This window comes from Procambarus clarkii, chromosome 42 (assembly GCF_040958095.1).
Source record: "Procambarus clarkii isolate CNS0578487 chromosome 42, FALCON_Pclarkii_2.0, whole genome shotgun sequence".
Taxonomy (NCBI): Eukaryota; Metazoa; Arthropoda; class Malacostraca; order Decapoda; family Cambaridae; genus Procambarus; species Procambarus clarkii.
In genome coordinates, this window is record NC_091191.1 from 1,927,470 (window position 1) to 1,950,461 (window position 22,992).

The 22,992-nt window shown below is 45.8% G+C and overlaps 1 protein-coding gene across 3 annotated transcripts in view; it reads right to left on the minus strand.

The window, feature by feature from the left end:
- Septin1 (Septin 1) overlaps positions 1-22,992 on the minus strand; it is an 85,151-nt gene that overhangs the window by 11,187 nt on the left and 50,972 nt on the right. For 2 of the 3 annotated variants that reach the window (XM_045762161.2, XM_069339807.1), the window contains exons 2-5: positions 11,663-11,768; positions 3,368-3,473; positions 2,794-2,880; positions 2,158-2,281 (exon numbers count right to left, since the gene is read on the minus strand). In XM_045762161.2, the coding sequence (XP_045618117.1) occupies positions 2,158-2,281; positions 2,794-2,880; positions 3,368-3,473; positions 11,663-11,758 (413 nt within the window). In that variant the 5' untranslated portion in view covers positions 11,759-11,768. Of the gene's footprint in view, positions 1-2,157; positions 2,282-2,793; positions 2,881-3,367; positions 3,474-5,348; positions 5,540-11,662; positions 11,769-22,992 lie in introns of those variants that run through there. The other variant, XM_045762162.2, reaches the window with a different exon arrangement.

Below are 22,992 nucleotides of genomic sequence, written 5' to 3' on the forward strand. Positions count from 1 at the left end.
ATTGTTGCTAGTTGTGAGAATGTCTCTCTCAAGATTCTCCCACAGCTGACTTGAATGGCATTGCAGTGCACAGTGCACCAAACTTCGTGCACAAGGCCCATCTCTCTTAACCCTGGATAGTGACTTGGCATGTTGGGTATCTCCAGAATGCCCACTTAACCAGGAACACTTTTATAATACGGAGGCCGCCGTATGTCCAGGCAGGAAGTAGATACAGGAAAGTTAAGCATACTTGCCAAAGGGTCAATGAGTACATTGGCTGGTGTGAACCGTGAGAAGAGTAGAGGGGACGCCTGCAAGGCGACAGTGTGACCCTGGGATCAACCGGAGCGATGGAGAATAACAGCCATGACGTGGTCGTGACGTGTTCATGACGTCACTCCTGCTACTGATCATCGAACGGTCAATATGATTGGTTCCCGCCCATTTGCTGCAATGCTATTGGTCAAATTGTAACTTTTGTGCTGTGTGCCACGAGATGCCCGGCAGCCCTTGTAGAGTATTCAAGTGAGGGAGCCCTTACCCAGAGGACGTGTCCTGTTCTGTCTACCGGCCAATAGACTGAACACCGTCCATGTCTCACCGTCAAGTTAACTCAGCGTCTTTACGATATACCCACACTCGCCCAGAATCATGAGTGTGAATATATTGTTCAGAAGCCTAAAGTGACAAAATCACCAGAGCGAAACAGACTGGTATCAGGTAACCCCTGGTGACAAAGATCGTTGTGAGTGACTTAGAGTGAACTAAGGCAGTGCCGCCGCCTAAGTAATCTGTGTGTGACTTTACCACAGTGTACAGTATAGTGCATGGTACCATATAACCTGCAGCCGCCAGCCGCCGCCGCCCTCACTGTACCACGTGACGTCACCACCCTTACTCACCGCCAGTGCCAAGAGTGTGTGCGTGTGTCTGTAGACATACAGTACACCCTACTGCGAGTACCCTCCGTGTCTACGAGCGAAACCAGCTGTCAGGCCACCTACGAGTTCTTGCATAAATGTGTCTGAGTGAGTAAGGAAAGGTACCTTGTCTGTAAGTACAAGATCTTGTCATTGTTTTATTGTGTCTGTGTTTATCTGAGGATTCAACCACAGTTCTCACCTTCTCATACCTGTCACAGGTTACAGGTGAATCAACAGTGAATGTGTGTTTATCTGTGTGGTATCACGGCATTTCACGCGTCTGTGAATGTGAGCTTCACATACATCACACATTTAGTTATTGTGTGACATTATTATTGTGCATGTTATTGCCTGTCCCATTGACAGTGTATTTGTGATTTATTGCATATCATCATTACCGAGTATCCGGTTGGAATTCTTGTGATCCCTTTGCATACCGGCAGTTAGGTTGCCGTGTTAATGATTGGCTGTCAACTGTGTTAAGTTAGGTGTTTCGCCATGAGTGGATACGAGTCGTTAGCCAGACGTCAAGAGTCTCGCTAATATAACCATAGCTTTGCTGACGCCAATCTAAAGTAAATCAAGCACCCTTTGAATTAGTGGTTAAGTTAGTAATAAACTACTGTTAAGCTTTATGCGGTGTTTCCGTTGAACCACTTCTGAATACTGCCAATATTACTCAAGCCTTCAGCTCTAGGTGTCTTCAACACCGAGTTGCCTAATTCACTAAACTATAAATGTGATGAGGACCCCTGGGAGTCCCTTAAAGTGTTAAATCATTGAGGAGATTCCAACAATCAATGTGGAGCAGGACCAGGTGAGGCTAGTCTGAGAAGAGACCCTCAAGGACTCTTAACTCGACCTTGCTCCCAGGCCCTGTACGGTTGCTCTCGTATTTTCTATTCTGCTAATTCCGACAGTTTCGTGAAGCGTCTGCCACATGTACATTGGCGACGTACGCATTGCAGTCGTGAAAGCAAAAAAGAAAACCCCCACACTAGTTGCCTCAGTATCATTCAAGGTGTTCCCCTGATGATGAGCTAAACAAAAATTATATATTCCACCAGAGGCCTATATGGCCCAGTAACAATAAATAACTTTCTTGCACCAATATGCATAAATGTTAAAAGTTTAATATGATACACAAAAGGCATTTACCAGTGATTGCATGTTCACTACCAAATGCTAAATAACCCTTCATACACACTGGTAAACAACAATTTCTGAAAAGCTGAAGTACTCAGATACTCACCAATCTGTGTTGTCAATGGCATCTCCATAACCTGGCGTGTCAACTACTGTCAGTCTAACTTTAACACCTCGCTCTTCAATCTCCACTGTCGATACATCAATCTTTACGGTTTTATCAATATTCTCTGTTGCAAATTATAAGGAAAACAAAAAGAATTACACCAAATTGTGTATGACTACTACTACAACTATCTAAATATAAAATGAGTACTACAGTATTATCCAGTATGTGTGAGATGAGTGAGGATCAATGCTCTAATGTCAGAGTGAAAGATCTTCACTAAATGTTCAATATAACATACCCAGCAGTGATCATACTGAATAAGCAAATAAAAAAAATATGAGCACATTTTGAGGACAGAAAGAGAGAAAAGCAGATAAGTTGGGCAAATATCGTGAGTGACACAACCTAGTTGTGGATATGGCAGGAGTGTAATCCTGAGAGGTCTTACAGCAAGGTATTACTGCAGAGAATTTCAATAGAAACCATCAGACCCTTCATAATATATTATCTGGAGACTATTTTGAATGAATGGATTCAAAATACTGGCCCCTAAAACTAACAGTAGAAAAATAATGATAGCTCAAGTTTAAAAATAATAATAATATGAGTAAAATTTATAGCTAATAAACTCACCTTGAGCAGAAGACAGAATTCTGTCTGGGTAGAGATCAGTGAGGAAGAGTGTGTTGATCAATGTTGATTTTCCCAATCCACTCTCACCTATTGAAGATAAAAATAGAAGCATATTTTTTGTACTATGTCTACTCTTCATTATACTGGTATTGTAAAAAAATCCTGTAACCTTTTTTAATTTTATTCATGGACATTATCATAAAATATTAAAAAACAAATATGAATTGAAGCCATGTTTGTTTGGCAAAACATGTATCCTTTAATTAGTAGCATACATTGCTCAGTTGAATATCTTACACTGTACCGTATTTCATGAAAATACCTTCATTAGATAAAGTAATCACATGCATACAATAATTAATTGCTTAGCAAAAAGACTAAATGCACAAAGACTGGTATGGAAAAGTGTTTATGACTAAAATACAAGAATTACAAATTACACTATAAAGGACTGAATATATGTATTGAATCTAGGTGTGCAACATTACCCATGAGAGAACTAGTTTACTCAACATTTCAACACTCCTGCAATGTATTCAATAGCCAATATTGTTCTACAACAGGGATCACTCACCTACAACCATTAAAGTAAACTCGAAGCCTCTTTTGACAGATTTACGGTGAATCTGATTTGGAAGATTGGCAAATCCAACATATCCTGGCATGTCTGGATTACTGAACTGGAAAGCACATGCAAAATTTAGATACAGTACAGTAAAACAACAATTTTAAAAAGCCATTAACTGAGATTTCAGCTTGACTATATTAAATAATAATGTAGCATCTTAAACTTAATTTAAAAAATGGCATTTAGTAATGTAATACTAAACTATTCCCACCATCCTAATTATCTTAATCTATATTATAGAGAAGAGTGTCCTCATGGTTAACACAGCTGTGGTGTAGTTGCAGTACTGTACACATTAATGTTTGCATTCACTAATGCTTAATGGACATACTGTACAGTATTAACTGGTTATAATTTGGTAGCTGACATCTGTTTACATACTAAACCAAAATAATTTTATTTTAACTGATCAAGCATCACCAAACAAAAACTCCGTCCATGAACAGTGGTAACCATGTAAAACATCGTGTCACATGACAAGCTTGTGAACTGTCAAGCTAGACAACATTCTGGTACAAGTACCATGTAATTTTCAAGTATTCTTTTGTTTTAATAGGTGCTGAAAGTCACTGGAGAAAATTAAATTCATTTCAGAATGACCGACTGGTCATGTGACTACCAACCGTGGACTCTTGCTAACTGCTCCTTTGCCTATCTGGCTATCCCCATTAACCACCACCAGGTGGAAGTACCATGAACACTCCAGGGTTACAAGACTCAGGCGCCTCACATGATCCTTCATGACAGAAAACTAAATCTGAGCACATGGGATAAGGGACAGAATGAGAGGGACTAGAGGCAACCAAATAATCCTGCTAAGAAAGATGCCTTTCATGATTATTCAAACCCTGAATTCTGAGCTTTCACCATTCAGTTATCTCTGAATGTAACAATATTGTACCGAGCTGAGATACTGTATACAGAAAAACAAAAAAAAACTCAACTGTGATTAAAGCAGTACAGCACCTAGTGCAGATGATGCTGGGAAACAGATTAAGAAAGAACTTGCACAGCAACCATCAATTAAGAGCTTCAGTGTGATGACCAAACAAATGCCACACAACAGTGTTGCAGGTGGGGAACATTGGCAGGTAAGACTCGGCAAAAACAGGATTGGTCTTCAAAAACTGCAATGCTCTGGTGATGAAACATGCACCTCAGGATACAAGAACCAGGCCTGAATGACAATAGGTCCTTTGCCAAAACTATCTGGGTCAGGATTTATCAAGCACTTAAATCACCTACTTATATATCATGCACATCTTTTCTTAATCATGTCGACTTAGTTTACATTTATTAAAACACTAGAGCTTCATGGTACTATGAGATTGTTAATAACAATAATACCTTGGGTTAAAAATGAGCTCAAAATTGTAACGAAGCTTGTAAACAGTTTAATACAGACTGGCACCACCTTGGTGATACATCACCACCTTGAACAAGGTTAGTGATGTAGCTAAAGTCTTCTGATCTACCATATTACACCCTCAGGCCCAACAAGGTCAGTGATGTGGTTACAGTCCCTTGACCTACTACACCCTCAGGCCCGACAAGGTCAGTGATGTGGCTACAGTCCCTTGACCTACTACACCCTCAGGCCCGACAAGGTCAGTGATGTGGTTACAGTCCCTTGACCTACTACACCCTCAGGCCCGACAAGGTCAGTGATGTGGCTACAGTCCCTTGGCCTACTATACCCTCAGGCCCAACAAGGTCAGTGATGTGGCTACAGTCCCTTGACCTACTACACCCTCAGGCCCGACAAGGTCAGTGATGTGGCTACAGTCCCTTGGCCTACTATACCCTCAGGCCCAACAAGGTCAGTGATGTGGCTACAGTCCCTTGACCTACTACACCCTCAGGCCCAACAAGGTCAGTGATGTGGCTACAGCTGTAGGGTGAGGGCGGCCAATAGGCTCTCTCCTACCGTATCAGTAGACATAACGGCAGTCCCCTGAAGGGAACGGTGAGGGGCGTGAGAGGAGCAGGTTGACTGGGAAGTGAGGGGCGGTACTGCTGGCTCTTGATGAATCACCAAGTTCCTCTCAGCTTTGTTGACAAACGCACACTTCGGTTCCAGCGAGTCAAGCCAGGCACTTGCACTCCATTATTATCACCCTAATAAAACAATAACACTCACCCTCCGCCTTACAAATGTAATTAAATATTATCGAAAATGTTTAAAAATGCAATGTATAAGATTTTATATTTGTGAGCAAAGCGAGTTCTTTATTTAGGTTTTGATGTGAGTGTTGGAGCAGGGTGGCGGCGGCGACGGGGAGGGTGTGGCAGAGGCGGTCGCTCGCCCTCTGCTGGTGTCTTGCTGCACCGCCGCCGCCACCACCTGCCTCGTGCATGCTAGCCTCATACACACACGCCTCATATACGCACACCTGCCTCACCCCACACACCTGGACACAGGGACATGACACACCAGGTATACCCAATAAAGAGCGTGGTAACCCAGGGGCGATAAAGGCGAGTATGGCCTGACACGCGACGTCGTTCAGGTATTCACGCTAAGTAACTCGGATGAAATTTCATGACTTAAATAAAACAAAAATATGCAGTGGAGTTTATATTTCAAATTTATACAATATCCACAATTCAAATCTTTCTCTGCAAATTAGATTTTAAATATATTATGAAATATGAATTTACAAATGTCCCCTGTAGTCCTAAATTTTTTATTTCATTTTGTCCCGAGGGGCGAGTTTATTGGGCAGCGCCACTCATCCTGTGAGTGGACACACCGCCATAGCAGCATGTACAACACTCCCCAATAAGAAGAAAACCCGCTGGGTTGTTCATTCTATCACTTGTACCCAGACACAGCTGTTGCAAAATGGGGGAATCTTTTGAGAACAATATCTGTATTTGACCAATAATATTTTTCCTAACTCAAACAATGTGAGGATTATTATTCTATACATATTTCTAATGACTCTTAATGTTCACATTCTCTCAGGTAGTGGTCAAGGCGGTGTCCGTCACTCACCACAGATTCTGCAACTCCGCTTCCCAACTGTTGTTTGCATCGCGAATCTTCATGTATTCTTGCTATTACTGATTCTCTCTTCGTCCATAATGATTAGGATTGTCAGCTGCAACCGCATTATACCACAGATTCACTGGTTTGTGCTTCTATCCTCCTTTCCTCAGTTACCTTGTCAGGTGATATATACCTGTTCTCGCACTTGCTTACGGTCAATATTGGCTTATTTAATAAGTGCATATGTGACATACTAATTGATTGTGAATATTTTAGTTTACCTTGAAAAGCTTCATAGAAAACACCGACCTCACCTAACCTTCTTAGTATGTTAAGATAAGCATCTTATTGCTTCTTAATAACAATTATTACTTAACCTATACCGTTGATAGGTTAAGTAATAATTGTAAATAAGATGCTTATCTTAACATACTAAGAAGGTTAGGTGAGGTCGGTGTTTTCTATGAAGCTTTTCAAGGTAAACTAAAATATTCACAATCAATTAGTATGTCACATATGCACTTATTAAATAAGCCAATATTGACCGTAAGCAAGTGTGAGAACGGGGCAACCTGATACCTCTAATTTGTAGAAGAGTTTTGGGTATGAAGTATTCAATATGGTCTCCTTCAGCAGCCAGCACATCTGCTCGTTCATTTCCAGATTCCAACATGAGAGGGGATCCACAGGAACTTGATGACTCTTCCCTGATTGGTTAGTACTCTCACAGCTCTTGATTTCAGCGACTATCGCAAAGTTTTCTGTCCGATTTTTACTAAGTCTTTGTAGCGCTGCTTTTGAATCAGTGCAGATCACTGCACCATAAGTGTTTCGCTCAAGGAACCTTAACGCCATAACAATGGAAACTAGCTCCACTTGCGTTGAAGAGACATAGTTCTCAATACGTGCCTTTTCTTCATTTCCGCGTTGAAAGGCATTATACTGTATTCCTAATTACAGTGTATACTGCGCCAGCTCTGCCATTGACATGATTAGATGACCCATCAGTGTATATTTGGTCTAATTAATTTCCTGCGTCTTTATAAATTTCCTCAATATACTTGTGCCTCATTTCTTGGGGTATCATGTTGTACCTTTTCATTGACATCTCATTGATAATAATCCTGCAAGAGTCATCCTCCCAGGGAGGTAACCTCTGTACAGGCAGCTCACGGGCTTGCTCAAGCAGGTGAAGTTCTTCCAGGTACCAGACTGATCGGTGATGCCATTTTTTGCTTCTCCTGTTTCCTCCTGTAAGTAGCACAGAACTCTGTTTTTTCTTGGAAATATAATTTTAATGGGGATCTCTCTTAATTGCAAGCCTGGCATTCAGTTCCTTAATTCTGCTTTTAACACTGGAGACGGACAACTCCTCTCGTAGATTAGATGTTTTGGCAGTTCTTGGGACTCCAAGAATGATCGTCATGGCTTCATTTTATATGTTTTCAAGTTTTTTCACATCGCCTTGGGAATAAGTGCACAGGACTGGTGCGACATAGTCTAACACGGAGCTGTACACATATAGGCTGTGTACATCATTTTAAGCACGGCAATAGAGGCCTCATGCCCATTCCAGGTCATAGCTTTCAGTGCCTTGAGTCGACTTTTGCATGTTCCTATGAGCTGGTTGAGCTCCTCTTTCTTTCCCTTGTTAGAGCCGAGAGTGACGCCAAGGTACTTAGCCTCACTTAGTGTCACTTGGTATTTCTGTTTCCTGACACACCTTTACAGGTAAAGGAACAAATCCACAAGGGCCGTGACGAGGATTTGAACCTACGTCCGAGAGCATCCCAGACGCTGCCTTAATCTTGTATGCTTGTCTTAATCTCATCTTAATCTTAAGATTAATGATCTTAATCTCAAAATGCTTGTCAGGTACTTCTGTTCCCTGACAAGACTTACCGGGATCCTCTTGTTACTGTGTACTGTAATACACTCAGTAGCAGTTAGTTTAATTCGGTACTAAGGCTAGCCATACCCAGATACCCAGATGAGAGCTACGCTCATGGTGTCCCGTCTTCCTTATAATCATTGTCGGTCGGGAGCAGGTCGGTCGAGCTGACAGCACGCTGGGCTTGTGATCCTGTGGTCCCGGGTTCGATCCCGGGCGCCGGAGAGAAACAATGGGCAGAGTTTCTTTCACCCTATGCCCCTGTTACCTAGCAGTAAATAGGTACCTGGGTGTTAGTCAGCTGTCACGGGCTGTTTCCTGGGGGTGGAGGCCTGGTCGAGGACCGGGCCGCGGGGACACTAAAGCCTCGAAATCATCTCAAGATAACCCATGGTGTGTACTCACCTAGTTGTACTCACCTAGTTGTGTTTGCGGGGGTTGAGCTCTGGCTCTTTGGTCCCGCCTCTCAACCGTCAATCAACAGGTGTACAGATTCCTGAGCCTATCGGGCTCTGTCATATCTACACTTGAAACTGTGTATGGAGTTAGCCTCCACCACATCACTTCCTAATGCATTCCATTTGTCAACCACTCTGACACTAAAAAAGTTCTTTCTAATATCTCTGTGGCTCATTTGGGCACTCAGTTTCCACCTGTGTCCCCTAGTACGTGTGCCCCTTGTGTTAAATAGACTGTCTTTATCTACCCTATCAATCCCCTTCAGAATCTTGAATGTGGTGATCATGTCCCCCCTAACTCTTCTGTCTTCCAGCGAAGTGAGGTTTAATTCCCGTAGTCTCTCCTCGTAGCTCATACCTCTCAGCTCGGGTACTAGTCTGGTGGCAAACCTTTGAACCTTTTCCAGTTTAGTCTTATCCTTGACTAGATATGGACTCCATGCTGGGGCTGCATACTCCAGGATTGGCCTGACATATATGGTATACAAAGTTCTGAATGATTCTTTACACAAGTTTCTGAATGCCGTTCGTATGTTGGCCAGCCTGGCATATGCCGCTGATGTTATCCGCTTGATATGTGCTGCAGGAGACAGGTCTGGCGTGATATCAACCCCCAAGTCTTTTTCCTTCTCTGACTCCTGAAGAATTTCCTCTCCCAGATGATACCTTGTATCTGGCCTCCTGCTCCCTACACCTATCTTCATTACATTACATTTGGTTGGGTTAAACTCTAACAACCATTTGTTCGACCATTCCTTCAGCTTGTCTAGGTCTTCTTGAAGCCTCAAACAGTCCTCTTCTGTTTTAATCCTTCTCATAATTTTAGCATCGTCCGCAAACATTGAGAGAAATGAATCGATACCCTCCGGGAGATCATTTACATATATCAGAAACAAGATAGGACCGAGTACAGAGCCCTGTGGGACTCCACTGGTGACTTCACGCCAATCGGAGGTCTCACCCCTCACCGTAACTCTCTGCTTCCTATTGCTTAGATACTCCCTTATCCACTGGAGCACCTTACCAGCTACACCTGCCTGTCTCTCCAGCTTATGTACCAGCCTCTTATGCGGTACTGTGTCAAAGGCTTTCCGACAATCCAAGAAAATGCAGTCCGCCCAGCCCTCTCTTTCTTGCTTAATCTGTGTCACCTGATCGTAGAATTCTATCAAGCCTGTAAGGCAAGATTTACCCTCCCTGAATCCATGTTGGCGATTTGTCACGAAGTCCCTTCTCTCCAGATGTGTTACCAGGTTTTTTCTCACGATCTTCTCCATCACCTTGCATGGTATACAAGTCAAGGACACTGGCCTGTAGTTCAGTGCCTCTTGTCTGTCGCCCTTTTTGTATATTGGGACCACATTCGCCGTCTTCCATATTTCTGGTAGGTCTCCCGTCTCTAGTGACTTACTATACACTATGGAGAGTGGCAGGCAAAGTGCCTCTGCACACTCTTTCAGTACCCATGGTGAGATCCCATCTGGACCAACAGCCTTTCTAACATCCAGATCCAGCAGGTGTCTCTTGACCTCCTCTCTCGTAATTTCGAACTCCTCCAAGGCCGCCTGGTTTACCTCCCTTTCTCCTAGCACAGTGACCTCACCCTGTTCTATTGTGAAGACCTCCTGGAACCTCTTGTTGAGTTCCTCACACACCTCTCTGTCATTCTCTGTATACCTGTCCTCGCCTGTTCTAAGTTTCAATACCTGTTCTTTCACTGTTGTTTTCCTTCTGATGTGACTGTGGAGTAGCTTTGGTTCGGTCTTGGCTTTGTTTGCTATATCATTTTCAAAATTTTTCTCTGCTTCTCTTCTCACCCTGACGTACTCATTCCTGGTTCTCTGGTATCTCTCTCTGCTTTCTGGTGTTCTGTTATTCCGGAAGTTCCTCCACGCCTTTTTGTTCAGTTTCTTCGCTTCCATACATGCCCTATTATACCATGGATTCTTCTGTTGCTTCTCGGATTTTTCCCTTTGGGCCGGGATGAACCTGTTTACTGCCTCCTGACACTTTTGGGTAACATAGTCCATCATACCCTGTACAGACTTGTCTCTGAGGTCTGTGTCCCAAGGTATTTCACTTAGGAAACTTCTCATCTGTTCATAATTCCCCTTTCGGTATGCCAGCCTTTTGATTCCTAGTTCTTTTTGGGGGGAGATAAGTCCTAGCTCTACCAGGTACTACCAGGTGTGTGGGTGGCGGGAAGGTCACACAGCCACGGCGGGTTCAGTAACCTCTCCCCAGTGTTCTAAATAACTGACATTTGTGGTGACCTAGATAGAGTTATAATCTGCCTCTAAGTTGTGATCAAGTTACAAGGGCACTGATGTAAGTACGGTATTGCCACCGGCTTCCTGTCCCCGTTGAGGGCACTATAGGGAGTCAGTGACCTCAGGTGACCTCAAGTGACCTTGGGTGAACCAGCAAGAGCCATACAGGAGCTTCCAGACGCTGTGTGTGCACTGAACTTGATTGCCCAACCACCTGGGCTGAACGGTAGAGCGACGGTATCGCTTCATAGGGAAGTTCATACAGGTCGGCGTTCAATCCCCGACCGTCCAAGTGGTTGGGCACCATTCCTTCCCCCCGTCCCATCCCAAATCTTTATCCCGATCCCTTCCCAGTGCTATATAATCGTAATGGCTTGGCGCTTTTCCCAGATACTTTCCTCCCTCAAACCCCGTGGCTGTGATTGTGGGTAATGTGTCAACCCGGGTCACACCGGCCACATTTCCTGAGCGTCAGATGGTGAAGGTGGCACACGCTGCCAGACGCACCTACGGCGGGACCTCTGCCTAGATGTGGCAGCGTGTCACCCGCTCACCTTAATAACGCTCTAGTGTGAAGACAACACCCTAAATATGAAGTGTGTGAGATAAAGGGATTAGGGGGGCACTTACCGGGTTCTTTTTGACTTTGACACAGCGACCAGGGCTGACCGGACTGTTGGGTGACCTCGGGCTGGGTAGTGGACTCATGTATGGTGATGACGTCATCTTCGCCCGCCTGACAAACACCCCAAAGTTATGCGAAGTTAATATAAAAGTTACAAAGTATACATATAATAATAATATTAATAATAATAATAATAATAATAATAATAATAATAATAATAATAATAATAATAATAATAATAATAATAATAATAATAATAATAATACTGAACTTTCAGAGGCTGTGCAATTTTAAATTTTGCCCCGAAGGTTGGGCAGCGCCACTCATCTTGTGAGTGGACACACCGCCATAGCAGCATGTACAACACTCCCCAAAAGGAAGAAAACCCGCTGGGTTGTTCATCCTGTCACTTGTACCCAGACAAATTTGTACAAATCCACATTATATTTAGCGTGTGTCTCATATTTACAATTGAATGCAATAAATTTACGTATTTTGTTTCTTTGCCAAAATACGTCTCTCCAAATTGTCAGCAAGATTTTTAATGTGACCTTAAAACAACGCACCAACCAGAATGTAAATAATATAATTAATAGGTATTATCTAAGTTGAAATTGTTGAATAAGTTGAAATTTGTATCTTTAGCAACGTTTTCTTAGCAATATATCTTACAATTATATTTGTATGTTCTTAGTCTGTCTCATATTCCTTCCAAGTGCTATATAGTCGTTCTGGCTTGGTGCTTTCTCCTGGTAAATACCATATACTTGTATAGTTTACACCTCTTACACTTCATAGGTTATGTAAAGTACTATCAATTCAACCTGTATTCAGCTGTGTAAGTTAACTGTAAGTTTCCAGCTGTAGACCTATTCAGTACAGACATTATTATTAGGTGCTATTAGGTGCTATGATGCTATTAGGACAATATCCAATTCTGGCCCCAGACATCACTCGGTACCCCTACTCAAATCTCTGAATATGTTAGACATTAAGTCACTGCACATTCTCTCATGTGTATTATACATATATAAAACGCTAAACTATAATGTCAATCCTGATCTCAAAAGCTTCATAGAAGGTTGTATCAGAACCCATGAGCATCACACCAGAAATAAATACAGTTTTGATATTCCTAGAGTACGACTTAATCAAACTAGAAATGCTCTACAAATCAAGGGGCCCAGAATGTGGAATGACCTTCCCAACCATGTTAAAGACTGTACCTCTCTCAACCAGTTTAAGTTAAAAGCGAAGCTATACCTAATAAATTCCCTGTAACCTACCTTACCCTTCTATTGTCAACCAATGTCTGTTTTTTTCTTTAAAGAGCGCTGTTTGTCGACATAATTGTATTTGTGCTGCTTTTTCATCTATGTTTTCATTTCTTGTTTTCATTCTACTCATTATGCTCAATTAGTATTAAGCTTGTCATTTAAGTTTATCATGCCCGAAACGCTTTGCGTAATAGTGGCTTTAGGCATTGTATGTACTTGCTATACCTATAAGTCAAACAATCCTTGTAAATATTTATTGTATGTATGTACCTTACCTAAATAAAATTGTATTGTATTGTATTGTATTGTATTAATGTAATGATTTGCATAAACTACTTACCAATAACGCTAAATCAACAAATCAATATTAATGTGACAAGTGTCAGGTGTGTGTGTGTTGGTGTGTGGAGCAGCTGGGGTGGTGTCAGGTGTGTGTGTGTGTTGGTTGGGTGGAGCAGCTGGGGTGGTGTCAGGTGTGTGTGTGTGTGTTGGTTGGGTGGAGCAGCTGGGGTGGTGTCAGGTGTGTGTGTGTTGGTGTGTGGGGTGTGGGGTGTCCTCCACCACACTCCACCACACTCCACCACACTCCACCTTACTCCACCACACATCCTGGGGCTACACAACCTATGTTAGACCAACACTGGAATATGCAACACCGGCCTGAGATCATCACCTTGTAAAGCATACAAGCAAAATTGACAAAAGTTTAAGATTTGCAAGAAGATAATGACAGAGCTACGAAGCTAGGTTAATGAACCTACACCTCACATCACTGGAGGAGAGAAGAATCAGAGGGGACATGATCGCAACATACAAGATACTGAGGAGAAGTGATAAGATGAACAAGGACAGCCTTTTTGAAGTGAGAGAAAATAAGACAAAATACGCAAATAAGTCAACAAATACAGCAAATACTGGTACTTTGTATGGGTGAGTACAACACTGAAGGCAGAAGTTGCAGAAGCCACCTCCATCTACAATTTTAAAGCCAGATTCGACAAAGAATTAAAACGTCATAATAGTTAAATTATATGGTAACGGGCAGAACAAGGCTTGTAGGCGGGGCATAATAAGGTAGACCTGTGGTCACTCATAGGCAAGGGTCCTCCCTCACACCCCACCAGGGGGGTCCTCCCTCACACCCCACCAGGGGGTCCTCCTTCACACCCCACCAGGGGAGGGTCCTCCCTCACGCCCCACCAGGGGGTCCTCCCTCACGCCCCACTAGGGGGTCCTCCCTCACACCCCACCAGGGGGGTCCTCCCTCACACCCCACCAGGGGGGGTCCTCCCTCACACCCCACCAGGGGGGGTCCTCCCTCACACCCCACCAGGGGGGTCCTCCCTCACACCCCACCAGGGGGGTCCTCCCTCACACCCCACCAGGGGGGTCCTCCCTCACACTGTAACACGGGTTCGGGTTCCCTCTCTACTTCTCTTCCTTCTACTCCCTCTACCCGTATTCTTACTTTTTATTCTCTACCAAGGGACTCCAAAACTTTTACCAAAGCCAACTCCACGCCACATGGTCCTAAGACGATTGACCGACTTAGGATTCTACACCCAGTATGACGTGACCTAGGCTCGGAGCAAAATCCTAGAGTCGCCTCTACGCTGCCACCACCAGACCAGCAACACAGAGCAATGATCGAGGTCTGGATCGATCACGCTAATTAATCAACCTAGGGGCTCGATCCTCACTATAAACGATGACCTTGAGTGTGGAATAAATTACACGGTAATGATAATTCCGATTCGATGTTAGAATCGGCGCCCAATACAACTCTGCCTCGTGTGGACCACGTGACCAGGACAAGTATACACATAACCAAATGGAAACAATAAATGCAAATTAATAACAAATTTAATTTATTAAAAGAAAACTAAAACAAAATCTAAATAGGTTCACTCCCTGTCACTTTAACACTCCCTACTTGACCTGAATGGCAAATGAGACTATTTCTATACATAACCATAGCAACTATACCTCTATATTTTCCAGCTAAGATGTTGGGCTGGTCTCGGGGAGAGGTAAGATGTTTGACCTCTCCCAGCTGCTTCCGTGACCACACTGATCTGTCCTCGTCTGGCCTAGCCCAGACTAGAACATTGTATCCTTCCGCCTAGTCAAAGTTTTACCAAGTTACTAGCCAGGTTTAAGTTATAACAATTAACCTCTGTTGTACTTAATTGATCCAGACTGGTTGAATTATTTTACTGAATTAAATTACAAACATCTAACGGCAGAGCTGTTCCCGATCACAAAAATGGTTATTAAAACTTTGAGAAATAGTAGACCTGTCAACCCCTGATGACCTATGACCGCCGGTCACTCCGCTTTACAAGTTAGATCTGATTCGTGACGTCACTGATGGTGACTTAAACTCAATAATTAGAATACTCTTGATATTGTACCCAGTACTATTATACAATACAATTTTAATGCAAAATGAATAAAGGCTAATTTTCTCTAAATTACTGAATACTATAGGATGGTTCATTATACGCAGCTATGAACAAAGCGTCGGTTATTTCCACCGCGAATTCCCCTGGGGGTCAGGTCACCATGCGGCTCAGCTTCCCATTCTCTTTTGTCGATAAACCACTCTGGATAATTCTTACAACAGCCTAGTTTGTTACAACCCCCCCGCACAAGCACTAAGTAAACCTTGTTAATTTGTTAAAAAATCACGAGGTTTAGTATCCAAACCCACAATTCAACTCATGCCTCAAACAAAAGCTAACCTAACTAATAAAATTTGACAAATAATAGTCCAACATCATAATAAACATGTTCATATTTCATAAATTTCTCAGCTGTCAACTGACAGCAATCCTCCAATATCAGGAAACATACATCCTATCCTTACTGACATAGCTAAATAACATGTCCCTACTCTACCATAAAAAACTAGCTATTAAACTCTCTTGGCTCTTCACTAGCCAAGTCCATGTGTCCTCTAGAGCCGGCCACACCGTGCTCAAACAAACATTAAAGTTATATCATCAGACTGAACTTTCAGTCATCCGGGAGCGTACTACGGAACTATCAAGTTCACATCCGTGTACTACCCACTCCCCATCAATGTCAACCTTGACATGTTAAGGAACACACCTAACGTTTATTACATGTATCTAAAAATATAAAAAAAAATTCCTATACTATATCACAGGTTTCAGCCGACTGTACAGCCAAGTGTTCTCACTCACTAGAAGTGTCAATGTTTATATTGGTCCGCCTCTCCTGTGTTCAAACATTCTGCAAAAAAAAATAGCACAACATAATTTTCCATAACCGTTTGTTCTGGGCTGAGACAATTACACAGGGGCTTCGATTTTGATTACTGACCAATTTATAGAGTAAAATTCATATTATACCAATTATTATTTTAAATCTGTTTTTCAACATTTATAAAGTATTGATTCTAAATCTGTTTTTCAACATTTAAACAAAAGTGTCCAGATGTTCTTAACACAGATGTTCAGAGCCAACTTTGTTGTTTGTATCAATTATTCATATTGAGTAATCGAGAAAAAAAATCGATGCTGCTGGATGCTGAATGTAGTCGCTGACGATGACGGTGTCGATCTTGCTTCTTCTCATGTGTAGACATCAATACCTGGTCCTCTTGTACTCCCATCCGGTACTACTGAATGACGACAGAGTGTAGTAGAGCTGAGTGCCAAGTGACAGCTGTAGAATACTGTTACTTCGGCCATTAATCTTGCTCTCGACAGTCCACACGCCTTCATATCAATCACAGTTCACACGGCAGTCTTGATGTTAAACTTGACGGCGCAGATGACCACAGCAGAGCAGGACTGGATGTACCAACGGTGTCTCTTAGCAGGAGTGGTGTCAGAAGGTCGTAGAGGCGGGTTGCTTGTTTGCAGAACAGGTGAATCTCGTCTTCCATCATTGCTCACGTCATCTCAGGCGTTTCTTGATGTCACCAGGTTACTAGGCCGTAAACACCAACTGTGTATACCCTCGTACCGCCGACTTTAGGCCAAAGGAGACAATTTTGCGACCTTCTATTGGCGAGTCCCGGTACTCTGTAGGGAAACCGTGCCTTCCACCTGTGACCGCCTTACTTCCGCTTTCTTGTTACTTCAGATGACGTAATCATTAATCTTCCGGCGAAATTCTTGAGTACTGCTACGTGCTTTCCATTTCTTGACCTCTCCTCCAACCAGGGGGGGTCCTCCCTCACGCCCCACCAGGGGGTCCTCCCTCACGCCCCACCAGGGGGTCCTCCCTCACACCCCACCAGGGGGTCCTCCCTCACACCCCACCAGGGGGTCCTCTCTCATACCCCACCAGGGGGTCCTCTCTCATACCCCACCAGGGGGTCCTCCCTCACTCCCCACCAGGGGGTCCTCCCTCACACCCCACCAGGGGGTCCTCCCTCACACCCCACCAGGGGGTCCTCCCTCACACCCCACCAGGGGGGGTCCTCCCTCACTCCCCACCAGGGGGTCCTCCCTCACTCCCCACCAGGGGGTCCTCCCTCACACCCCACCAGGGGGTCCTCCCTCACACCCCACCAGGGGGCCCTCCCTCACACCCCACCAGGGGGCCCTCCCTCACACCCCACCAGGGGGTCCTCCCTCACACCCCACCAGGGGGTCCTCCCTCACACCCCACCAGGGGGTCCTCCCTCACTCCCCACCAGGGGGTCCTCCTTCACGCCCCACCAGGGGGTCCTCCCTCACACCCCACCAGGGGGGTCCTCCCTCACACCCCACCAGGGGGGGGTCCTCCCTCACGCCCCACCAGGGGGGTCCTCCCTCACACCCCACCAGGGGGTCCTCCCTCACACCCCACCAGGGGGTCCTCCCTCACACCCCACCAGGGGGGGTCCTCCCTCACACCCCACCAGGGGGTCCTCCCTCACACCCCACCAGGGGGTCCTCCCTCACACCCCACCAGGGGGTCCTCCCTCCACCCCACCAGGGGGTCCTCCCTCACACCCCACCAGGGGGTCCTCCCTCACACCCCACCAGGGGGTCCTCCCTCCACCCCTCCAGGGGGTCCTCCCTCACACCCCACCAGGGGGTCCTCCCTCACACCCCACCAGGGGGTCCTCCCTCACACCCCACCAGGGGGTCCTCCCTCACACCCCACCAGGGGGTCCTCCCTCACACCCCACCAGGGGGTCCTCCCTCACACCCCACCAGGGGGTCCTCCTTCACACCCCACCAGGGGGTCCTCCCTCCACCCCACCAGGGGGTCCTCCCTCACACCCCACCAGGGGGTCCTCCCTCACACCCCACCAGGGGGTCCTCCCTCACACCCCACCAGGGGGTCCTCCCTCACACCCCACCAGGGGGTCCTCCCTCACACCCCACCAGGGGGTCCTCCCTCACACCCCACCAGGGGGTCCTCCCTCACACCCCACCAGGGGGTCCTCCCTCACACCCCACCAGGGGGTCCTCCCTCACACCCCACCAGGGGGTCCTCCTTCACACCCCACCAGGGGGGGGTCCTCCCTCACACCCCACCAGGGGGTCCTCCCTCCACCCCTCCAGGGGGTCCTCCCTCACACCCCACCAGGGGGTCCTCCCTCCACCCCTCCAGGGGGTCCTCCCTCACACCCCACCAGGGGGGGTCCTCCCTCACGCCCCACCAGGGGGGTCCTCCCTCACACCCCACCAGGGGGTCCTCCCTCACACCCCACCAGGGGGTCCTCCCTCACACCCCACCAGGGGGGGTCCTCCCTCACACCCCACCAGGGGGTCCTCCCTCACACCCCACCAGGGGGTCCTCCCTCACACCCCACCAGGGGGTCCTCCCTCCACCCCACCAGGGGGTCCTCCCTCACACCCCACCAGGGGGTCCTCCCTCACACCCCACCAGGGGGTCCTCCCTCCACCCCTCCAGGGGGTCCTCCCTCACACCCCACCAGGGGGTGGTCCTCCCTCACACCCCACCAGGGGGTCCTCCCTCACACCCCACCAGGGGGTCCTCCCTCACACCCCACCAGGGGGTCCTCCCTCCACCCCACCAGGAAAGAGGGGGCCCGGGTGGTGGCCTGAGCGGGGCACGCGAGGGTACAGATGAACACCATGGGTGAACATGAGGGAGCACGATGCCGGCGAGGCACTCCCATGTGATCATCTCAACGATAACTGCCGCTAGCAATTGCACACACACACCGGAAGCATCACGCCCTCCGGCCTCTGGGGGGTGATGTAGACTCGTCCGCTGTGGGAGGCGGGCAAGCTTGTGCGGATATGTCCTGTGAGCATTCGTAGCCCCACAGGGCGTAGGGGCCCAGGTGCTGGTCCTCCAGTGTCAAGAACCAGAGCCATACAACACACAGAAACATATTAACATACATCAAAACATAATTAACATACAACACAGGCTTAATCTCCAACTCATAACTGACTCTGGCTTACATGAGGGTGTCTAACCCCATGGAACATGTTCACCAGCCTTCACGTACAGAACATGTTCACCTGCCTTCACGTATAGAACATGTTCACCAGCTTTCACGTATAGAACACGTATACAAGAAGCATAGACAATCAAGAGGAACCTATAAGCCAACACAAAACATCAGCCGCCAGTGATGTTGAACACATAATAACTATACCCTTCCAGTATTTGTTAAGTTCATTTATTTATAAGCACAGTCATACTGTATACTTTAATACTTACAAAGTATATATATACACTAGTTGCTTGAGCTGCCACCACCGTTGTAACGTTACATACACGTCTGTCTATCTAAGGTTTGAGGTCAGACGCTTAGGGATAGTCTCACCCAACTTTGCAGGGTGACTGGTGGGAAGGGGAGGCTGGGAGTTTACTGTAATCTATAGCTCCTTCCAGGGGATGAGCTGAGAGAGCGACCCTCCATCAAGGTGGTGAAGAGAAGAGAAAATGACGGCCGTCAGGTGTATGTAATTTCCTCATCTGTTCTTAATATTCAGAATTCAGGTTCCGACAGGTAAAACTGGTCTTGGGAGAGGTCCCAGAGGTGAGCTCCGTGACCCCGGCGGGCCACATGGCTGCCGGACTTACTGATCACAGAGATAAGATATATATATGTGTGTGTACATCCTGTGTATTTAGTGCAGGATATGTAGTATTTAGCCTCGACCACGGCAGCCATCGTAAAGCAGGTTGGTGGACGACTGTGAATGTTCACGCGGTGACCAGCTCTCAGCTCTGACGGGGGCGTAGTGACGGGCCTCCCTACAGCTCCCACGTTGTTTAGATACATATCCTTTATATCAATGTTTACAGGTTATGCACAACTGATTACAAGAATCAAGGAAAAGATAGATTGTGGAGTATTGCAAACGGATTTGCATATACTCCAGAAGTGGTGTGAAAAATGGCTGCTAGAGTTAAACCCAGCCAAATGCAAAGTTATGAGGAATGGAGCAGAATTGCGAAGGCCAGTGCAGCAGTAAAGGATTAAGGGAAGACGGATTCTTCAATCAGAAAAGGAAAAAGACCTGGGAGTGGACATAGCCCCAAATCTGATGCCAGAAGCCCACATTAGCAGACTAACAACGGCTGCATATGGCATACTTTTTTATCTTTATTTAAGAAAATACAATATAAATCTTTGCTTTTTCGAGCCTTATATATAGCTAAGGTGAGACTCACATTTGAATATGCATCCCAGCATAAAACCCTTACATGAAAAAAAGACAAGGAGAAACTAGAAAAGATCTAAAGTTATACAACTAGACTCGTTCTTGAGCTGAAGGGCTTAAGCTATGAGGAAGGATTGAGAGAACTGGACTAGAAGAAAGGAGGGATTGGGGAGGGGATGATAACATATAAGATTCTAAATAAAGTGATTAGGTAGCAGCATTGTTCAAAGTTAAGAACACCAGTACTTAATAAGTGAACAAGTTAGACGTAGAAGTCGTTGAAGCTAAGTCGATTCAAAGTTTTAAATGTAAATATGAAAAAAACGGGAGAAATAAGTAGCTGCATCAGTCTAGGAACATTGGGAAGGCGGGGCTAGGAGCCTAGCTCGACCCTGCAAGCACCTCTAGGTGGGTACACACACACACACACACACACGCACACACACACACACGCACACACACACACACACACACACACACACACACGCACACACACACACACGCACACACACACACACACACACACACACGCGGTTGAGAGGCGGGACCAAAGAGTCAGAGCTCAACCCCCGCAAACACAACTAGGTGAGTACACACACACACACACACACACACACACACACACACACACACACACACACACACACACACACACACTAGAGACGGGAGACCTACCAGAAATATGGAAGACGGCGAATGTGGTCCCAATATACAAAAAGGGCGACAGACAAGAGGCACTGAACTACAGGCCAGTGTCCTTGACTTGTATACCATGCAAGGTGATGGAGAAGATCGTGAGAAAAAACCTGGTAGCACATCTGGAGAGAAGGGACTTCGTGACAAATCGCCAACATGGATTCAGGGAGGGTAAATCTTGCCTTACAGGCTTGATAGAATTCTACGATCAGGTGACACAGATTAAGCAAGAAAGAGAGGGCTGGGCGGACTGCATTTTCTTGGATTGTCGGAAAGCCTTTGACACAGTACCGCATAAGAGGCTGGTACATAAGCTGGAGAGACAGGCAGGTGTAGCTGGTAAGGTGCTCCAGTGGATAAGGGAGTATCTAAGCAATAGGAAGCAGAGAGTTACGGTGAGGGGTGAGACCTCCGATTGGCGTGAAGTCACCAGTGGAGTCCCACAGGGCTCTGTACTCGGTCCTATCTTGTTTCTGATATATGTAAATGATCTCCCGGAGGGTATCGATTCATTTCTCTCAATGTTTGCGGACGATGCTAAAATTATGAGAAGGATTAAAACAGAAGAGGACTGTTTGAGGCTTCAAGAAGACCTAGACAAGCTGAAGGAATGGTCGAACAAATGGTTGTTAGAGTTTAACCCAACCAAATGTAATGTAATGAAGATAGGTGTAGGGAGCAGGAGGCCAGATACAAGGTATCATCTGGGAGAGGAAATTCTTCAGGAGTCAGAGAAGGAAAAAGACTTGGGGGTTGATATCACGCCAGACCTGTCTCCTGCAGCACATATCAAGCGGATAACATCAGCGGCATATGCCAGGCTGGCCAACATACGAACGGCATTCAGAAACTTGTGTAAAGAATCATTCAGAACTTTGTATACCACATATGTCAGGCCAATCCTGGAGTATGCAGCCCCAGCATGGAGTCCATATCTAGTCAAGGATAAGACTAAACTGGAAAAGGTTCAAAGGTTTGCCACCAGACTAGTACCCGAGCTGAGAGGTATGAGCTACGAGGAGAGACTACGGGAATTAAACCTCACTTCGCTGGAAGACAGAAGAGTTAGGGGGGACATGATCACCACATTCAAGATTCTGAAGGGGATTGATAGGGTAGATAAAGACAGTCTATTTAACACAAGGGGAACACGCACAAGGGGACACAGGTGGAAACTGAGTGCCCAAATGAGCCACAGAGATATTAGAAAGAACTTTTTTAGTGTCAGAGTGGTTGACAAATGGAATGCATTAGGGGGTGATGTGGTGGAGGCTGACTCCATACACAGTTTCAAGTGTAGATATGACAGAGCCCGATAGGCTCAGGAATCTGTACACCTGTTGATTGACGGTTGAGAGGCGGGACCAAAGAGCCAGAGCTCAACCCCCGCAAACACAACTAGGTGAGTACAACTAGGTGAGTACACACACACACACACACACACACACACACACACACACACACACACACACACACACACACACACACACACGCACACACGCACACACGCACACACGCACACACACACACACACACACACACACACACACACACACACACACACACACACACACACACACACACACACACACACACAGGAGTGGAATCATACATGTCAATGTTTGCAGATGACGCAAAATTAATGAGAAGAGTTGTGACAGACGAGGATTGTAGGATCCTCCAAGAGGACTTAAACAGGCTGCAGAGATGGTCAGGGAAATGGCTACTGGAGTTTAACACCAGTAA